General features: G+C 39.8%; 1 protein-coding gene across 1 annotated transcript; it reads left to right on the top strand.

The window, feature by feature from the left end:
* Window positions 1–294: 294 nt before the first annotated feature.
* Window positions 295–7245, top strand: BLOC1S4 (biogenesis of lysosomal organelles complex 1 subunit 4). The gene is made up of 5 exons (XM_058025723.1): window positions 295–537; window positions 838–909; window positions 2100–2201; window positions 2879–3013; window positions 6267–7245. Exons 1-5 carry the CDS (start codon window positions 325–327, stop codon window positions 6363–6365), a joined length of 621 nt encoding a protein of 206 aa, XP_057881706.1. The 5' UTR covers window positions 295–324; the 3' UTR covers window positions 6366–7245.
* Window positions 7246–7552: the final 307 nt, after the last annotated feature.

The raw sequence follows: 7552 nt of genomic DNA, 5'->3' as shown, positions 1-7552 counted from the left end.
AAGGGGGCTCTGAGGGAGGGCTGAGGGAGCAGCGGCACGCTAAAGGCCACATCCTCCACAAACGCTCCTGCAGACGGAGCCCCGCTCTTGTCCCAGCGCCTGGCAGGGGCGGCTCAGAGGCGGCGAAGCCTGAGTTTCCTCCATCCAAGCGCGATTCCCAGCGCAGGCACCGGCCATAAGCGCGCTCCCTATGTACGTACGCTCCGTACGCAGCGCCGGGGCGCGGGGGCCGGGCCGCTCCCGTCCCGCCTGCCGGCAGCGCGGCTGCGCCGGCCCGCCCGGTCATGTGAGGGGCGGTGCATCGCGGTGGGAGCGGGACGTGGGATGGCGGCGGCTGCCGGCGCGGGTGTGCGGGCTGGAGCTGAGCTGCCGGACACCTGCCCCGGCGCGGACAGCGGGAACGTGTCCCAGAGCCAAAGCAGGGCCTCCGGCCTCGGGGAGGCGGAGGACGAAGATGCCTCGGAGGCGTCGCTCAGCGCCACCGCCGCCGCCTACTCCGCGTACCTGCTCGCCGACCGCAGCCTCTTCAGCGAGCAGGTGGGCGAGGGCCGGGCCGGGGGCTCCCGCACAGCTCCCGGCTCAGGGAAGGGCTGCCCTCAATGGGAGCGCAGCCCTCTGGAGCTGGACACGCTCCTGGGCTGGGGCTGTGCAGCACAGGACCTAGCGGGGGTCGCGTCCCTTGCGCTGAACGAAGCCGGGAGAGGGAAAAGCCTGTGGGATTCCTGTGGGACTCGCTGTAGTCTGACCGATGTGGTCTTGTTTGTGAGGCTGGCCAGGGTTTCGTGAATGTGTGTCTGTGTATGTTTTCAAGCGCTTTAAGTGACCTCTGTTTTGCAGATAGAAAGCTTAGACAAGAGTCTAGAAGACTTACTGACAAGGGTGGATGAATTCGTAGGAATGCTGGATATGGTATGTATAAGTTGGATGTGGTTGTGTTTTCAAAGTCAGATTAAACACAGTTGAATTGGTGTTTGTAAGTAAGACACACAGAGAAAAAAGCCTTTAGTCTATGCATGTTCCAGAATGAAAACACATTTGATAATCAGATGACTTATTTTGGTAATCAGGTAACTCATGGGTGAAAACTACCAAGCTTTCATGTCAGAGCAAAATGTCTCCATATAGCTATATAATCATAGAATCATATAGAACTTAGTAGGGAAAAGACCTCTAAAATCATCAAATCCAGCCATTAACCCAGCACTGCCATATTCACCCCTAAACCATGTCCCAAACTGCCACATCTTTTAAATACCTTCACCACTTCCCTGGGCAGCCTAAATACCTTCACCACTTCCCTTGTCAGGCTTAAATGCTTGACTACCCTTTCAGTGAAGAAATTTTTTCTAACGGGATATTTGTGTAGTTGTATTAGTATTCTTGTTTAAAAGAACACTATGATATTCTGCTTATTCTTGGAAATACACAAAGACATCCTTTGTTGGGTTTATAATGAAAGTATCTAATCCAAGTTGCCAAGCCTCCAAAGCTAGATTTGTCTTTAGGGGACCCTCCTTTCAGAAAGGCAGCTTTGTTTTCACTTTTCTCATGGGGTTAGATGGGTGAACTGAATGGAAAGTTTCTGTAAGCTGGCACTGGTAGGTAGGCTGCCTTTTAAAGTGTAGCACATATGGTTTTCCTGCACAATTCTGTGGTAGATTTGAGGTTTATTTAATACCAGTAAGCTAAAACTTTTGTAACAAACCCGAGGAAAAGTACAGGTGGTAAAACTTAAGACAAAATTTTAGCTTAGTATGTTTCTTTCTTTAGTGTGTCTTAGAAAATGTTCCATCTCACTTCAGAAGAGATTGTATTAGCCTACTTTTAATATAAGTATAAAGCTAAATATTAGTCTCTGCAAAATAAATTTTGTTCAGCATTTGAAGAAGAAACTATACAAAAAGTTGTGTAGTGTACTGATTTTAATGCTCTATAGTGTATTGAATTTAATCTAGTGTTTTTATACTAATTTATTCCAGTATTTTTAAACTCTAAATTGTAGGCTGTTGATTGGAGTACAGTTCTAGTTTCCAGAATAAAATCTACTAAATATTTTGTTTCATTCATTGATTTTTGTATTATTTCTTTGCATTCTTAAGATTAGAAGTGATTCCTCTCAAGTTGTCAATGAAAGTATACCTGAAATTTACACAAAAGCTACAGAAATGAGGCAGATATATAGGAAGATTGACAAACTAGAGGTATGTATTTGCTGTCTTTTAGATGCATTTTGTTTCCTAACCAAAGGAAAAATCAATGTCTGCATATTTGTGTGTGTATGTGCACACATGTGGAGTGAGCTCAGGTGAGTTGTGCTCTCCATGTCTATGCTGGGTTCAGTACTTCAGGGTTAATAAAGAGGACTACATTTATGAAGAATTTCTGGGGACTGTGGGAATTCCAGATGTGTTTTAGATCTTTTTGTAACATATTTAAAAAAAAATAAAACTGTTCGTTGACTGTTTGAAGCAAGGCAATTTTTTGTGTTAGCTTTCAAAGTTTCAGAAACAAATAGAATGAGAGAACTCTTGCTCCCTAATAAAATTTCAAGACTGTGTTTTAGATCCTTGGTTTTTCTTTTGATAGTAGAAAGGCAGGTAGAAGCCTAGATTCTGAAAAATCCAAATTAGTTATTTGAAAGATAAATTGGAAAAGGAAGATTATTTTATTAGATTTAACCTGGTTTTCAGCCTTTTAAGTATCTCAAGTAATTTCTAGCATTAAAATGGACTTACAGGCAGAAGGGAAATTGAGCATGAAGTTTTTGACAATTCATTTAAGCAATGGATCTTTCACCACTCTTTTGCAATACGTAATTCTGTTTTATGTTGTTAGGGAAAGTGTCATATTTATTTTGTTGTTTTTTTTTTTACACCAGGCTTTTGTGAAAATGATTGGGAATAGTGTAGCTGGACTGGAAGAACGGGTCACAAAGGCAGAAACAGACCTTGGAGCTTTTCCCAGCACCTTCAAGAAGCTCTTGCACACAATCAGCATGCCATCCTTCCTTAATGTAAGTAAAGTTTTGCTGCCATGTGACCAGCTTAGTTGCTCTCCTTACTAGAGCAGATGATTAAAATAATAATGTTTGTTGCACATGTATATGAATGTAGCTGTACATTTTTAATATACTTTATTAAGGTTTATACAGAGTTCTCAGGCTTCTTTAAAAAAAATGGAAGCAACCAAACTTAAAAATTTAATTTCTTAATTTGTGTAGCATTGCAAAACAAGGCTGAGCACACAAAGAAATGAATGTGAAGGACACAAACAGGCACATAATGCACAAGCCTTTATACTGAAGCACCCCTGATCTCTGGTGGTATGCAAAGCAAGTACAGGCAACACTGCTAAAGGATCCTTCTGCATGGATAACACCACTGCACAAATGTTACCTAAAAGAAAATTAATGCTAATCTGCACAGTATTTTTAAAATAAAGGTTATATTTGTATTCAGTTCACACAGTTGGATAATCATGTTACCACCTTGGTAGCTTTCTAAGGATGCAGTTTTCTCCATCTTTCCTTGTGGACTGTTCCTTTACAAAAGGCTTGAAACACTCTCTGGTATATTTCAGAGATGCCTTACCTAACACTGAACTGGCATTGTGCCTCGGGTTTAAAATAATCTTTTGGTTAAAAAAAAGTCACCTGAATTCCTGATGTTTCTTGACATCACCTGGCAGTACACCATTTGTAAGTTCTACTCTTTTGCATCTTGTCAGCTCACAGATTGTTTTATCTTTTAGTGTATCCATACTGTACTAACTCAGTTTTCTGTGTTCTGGTAAGAATGATGAAAAAATAGCTTTGTAGAAGGGGAGAGGAAGAAGGTTGTGGCTTTTTGAGGTATTTTTGTTCCTACATCTTCCAAGCATATATGGCAGCAGAGGAAACTACATATAAAAAGAACTTGTGTTGTCTTGTTAAGGCTCAATTCAAGGAACTTGTTCTTCACTGCTGTTTACTGTGCAGTCTTTAAGTAAGTTGGTTTCTCATCTCATTTCTTCATTTTCCTTAGTGTTTAAGTTTAGGAGTTCTGTAGTTTATTTCTTTAAAAAAAAAAACCCTAAAATCAACAACACAAAGTTGCACTTTATGGGCCAGTTAGAAACAAAAAACCTGCACAAGTTGCCTTGAAGAATACTCAACAGTATATTCCATTTTTGTTTATAAGCAGTTACTAACCAAGGAATTACAGTCTTCACTTGAAAAGTTTGCTAGTTCAAAGAAAGTACTTTTTTAGTTGTATGGGAGCACTTTGTCAAATTAGCACTTTTTCCACAATTTAAAAGGTAGAAAACCTTTGAAAGTGTCAGGAGGGTGAACCTGGCATCTCCAGTGGTTTCTTAGTTTGATTATGGATAGCAGCAAAATAACACTCAGAACTTACTGGCATTATTTGATTCACTGAAAGGCAGGTTACTGTTCCAAAGTGATTCTGGGTATTGCATAGTAAGATACCTACTTCCACTTGTAAACACAAGCATAGGTGAATGAAGATGCCTGTAGAGATTACTCCACTTGCCTGGTATTTAACTAGCTCAATACATCAATGGTAAAATACATGTTTGGAAAAGAAGGTTATTCTGATGTCATGATTTTCGCTGTAGCTGTAGTTCACATTTTACTGCTAGTTTTAATTTACCCTCATTCTCTTCCCATTTAAATGTATCTGTTTCTTTACACAAAGGCTGAATTTTTTATTTCTCAAGATGTGTATTTATAATCTCCCTTTCAGATTTTGCCCAAAGTTCCTCCCTTGTGAATACCAGGCAGTGTAAAGAACAGTACTATAAGGCTTCTAATATCACTAAGAATGTAGACTCTCAAAAGGTAAAAATGTCTGCTAAGCAGCTGCAAAAATAACTGATCCTAAATGTGTACTTAGGCAATTGTGGGTACTGTGCCTGCCTATAAGTTTCCTCACTGGATTGAAATTACTCCTTTCTTGCACAGAGGCAAATACAGCACCTCTTAAATCTATGTCAGGAGTTACAGAGTACCTGTGACCTTAGTTTCCCATGCTTGCAGATTGTTATGTGGTAGGACAGTACAGAGTAGGAAAGTATTTTAAAAATCAGAACTTTGATTTTGAAGGTTGCTTTTACATTTGGCAAAATTTGTGGTACAGAGAACACTGATAATATACACTGTTTATAGATCAGATCTTTGTTTATATTTTTAATTTCATTGCAACTTGAATGACAAAACAAGCTTAGAGAAATTAATGGTATTGTAAAGTTAAAGACATAATTTAATTTATCAGCAATTTTGTGTATAGCAGGAGAATGTGTACTTACTTCATATGGAGTACAAGTATACAGCTCAACTGAATATTGAGAAATTTCCACTTTGTTTTGTAGGCTTGGTTACTTATATCTTCATTTTGGTGCTGTAACACCGTTCTAAACTCCAAGGCTATCAAACAATGATATTTGGTGTACTTCTAACTTTATTATTGGTGAAGACAAAGTTCCTCATTCCAAACTGACAGGGCTCTACGAAACAGTTGATCAAAATATTTTTATTAGTTGAAAAGAACATTTAATGAGTGAGATCTTGATTTCAAGCATTCTATTTAATGCCAGGCATTGAAAACATACCCTGTGTCTGCATGGTGTTGCAGCAAGGCTGACACAGTAGTCACTAGTGGTCCTTGTCTTTCAATGAGCCATTGGATACAGCAAAACATTGTACAGCTAATATGTAAAAGAAACATGTACACCTTCCCTGAAAAACAGTGTAACAGCTCTTTTCCAGTCCACTACCAAATTATTTTTAACACTGTATCATATGAAGAAGCTCAGCAGGAGCAGCAACCTTCTTGAAAGAATCATTTGCCAGGTGTGTTTCCATAGGAAGACTTTTTGAGTAACTAAATGAGAACCCAGGCCCAGAGCTGACTCAAAAGAAGTGACTGAGGAGAATTTGAAGGCTGGAGCAGAAAAGGTAAAGGTGTATGGCTTGGAAAGGGTGAAGGTTACAATGACTCTCCCATCAGCTGGATGGTGCAGTTTGGCTCCTGCAGTGCTGGCATATCATACACGTTCCAGGACTGGGTCCTTTGAGGTGCTGGAATGGTCAAAGGCTGCGTTTCTTCACTAACTTTAGGAACATGCCAGGCTCATCTGAGCTATGATTAAGAATTCATCCAACTAAGTAATATGCCTTAAAACTTTTCTTGTTTTGCATTTTAGCTCTGCAGGCTTTGCTTTAAACTGCTTTATGAAAAAGGTGAAAAATAAATTTCTCTAATTTGCAGAAATCGTCCTCCTCACGACAGCAGCAGACGCTCTATGAACCTCCAGTCCTCTTCAAGACTGAAGACTATTTTCCATGTCTTAATGAAGCACATTATTGATGATTTTTGCTTTGGGATTGATATGAATCAGCCAGAATAGAGAGAGCCAAGTGAACAAAAGGAATGCCAACCTCAGAACAACTGCATTTTCTAAGCACTATTGATGGCATATTGCCATTCTGATTCTCATTGTCTTCCTTCAGGCAATATTTTCAGGTAATCTTTGTTTGTGCACATTATTTCAAAAGCCTTCCTAAAAGACCATGTAAGTTTCCAGATTATTTTGGGGAAGGAATTTAAGAATATTTTTGCATTACTTTTTTTTTAATATGGAAATAATAGGAAACATACTATTGTATATAAGTTTTTTAACACATAAATATCTGTGCTGCTGCACATGTAAATAGCTATATTGCAAGCAGAGGGTTTATTTGTCTTTTTTCATAATGTGCTGATTGAGTTGAAAGAAAAACTATGCATTAGGTTTCACATCTATTCCAAGGTATAAGCCTGGTCCCTGCAGTTTGTACAGAGAAATGCACCACATTGGGATTTACTTGTTGCAGGGGCAGGACTTGGAAGGTCGTCCAGGAATCAAGGACATGGCTCAAGCCATGTGATGTAGTCCTAGTTCATAAAGCAAACATCCTACCCCACTGATGATCCTCAGGTCCCAGTGACCCAAACTTTTAATTATTGCATCATTGTATTGTTTGATGTGTAACCAGGTGGACGTGAAATAAATTTATATAGAGAGAGAGATAGATGTATAAAACCTGCTGTCAAAAGGAACAAGTATCTAAGTTGGGGAGGGATGACCCTGGACTGAACTTCAGTCAGGTACCTGACCAGATTGCTTTTCCTTCACAACTCTGTGTGGATACTGAGGCTTCCCATGCTGATTGCAATTTGTATTGTCAATAAACTAATAGCTGGCTAACCCCTGTTGTGGTCTTGCATTTCACTGGACAGTATTTACCCACCTAGCAGGTGTTAATCATAAATTGATGTATTCCTCTGAACAAGTTTTATCTCTGCTGCACTATTGCCAGTGTAACTCACTAGAATACTCAAAATACAAGTCTGGGAGGATTGCTTTAGAGAAACAGTATTTCTCTAGATTGCATGTTGCACGCACAAAACAGGTATGTAGTTGCAGAGCAGAGATTATATGTTAATAGAGCTTGTCTCCAAAGACCAGCAGGGATTGGGTTCTAAACATCTTAAATGTATCTGAAGAAACATTT

Source organism: Melospiza georgiana, chromosome 1, assembly GCF_028018845.1.
Source record: "Melospiza georgiana isolate bMelGeo1 chromosome 1, bMelGeo1.pri, whole genome shotgun sequence".
Classification (NCBI taxonomy): Eukaryota; Metazoa; Chordata; class Aves; order Passeriformes; family Passerellidae; genus Melospiza; species Melospiza georgiana.
This window is presented reverse-complemented; position numbering and strand designations above follow the sequence as displayed.

Excerpts from the sequence above, each read along its gene's own strand:
- BLOC1S4 (XM_058025723.1), top strand. The coding sequence starts at position 325 with ATGGCGGCGGCTGCCGGCGCGGGTGTGCGGGCTGGAGCTGAGCTGCCG. Across the intron at positions 910-2,099 it reads TCGTAGGAATGCTGGATATG|ATTAGAAGTGATTCCTCTCA; the intron begins GTATGTATAAGT and ends TGCATTCTTAAG. Across the intron at positions 3,014-6,266 it reads GCATGCCATCCTTCCTTAAT|AAATCGTCCTCCTCACGACA; the intron begins GTAAGTAAAGTT and ends TCTAATTTGCAG.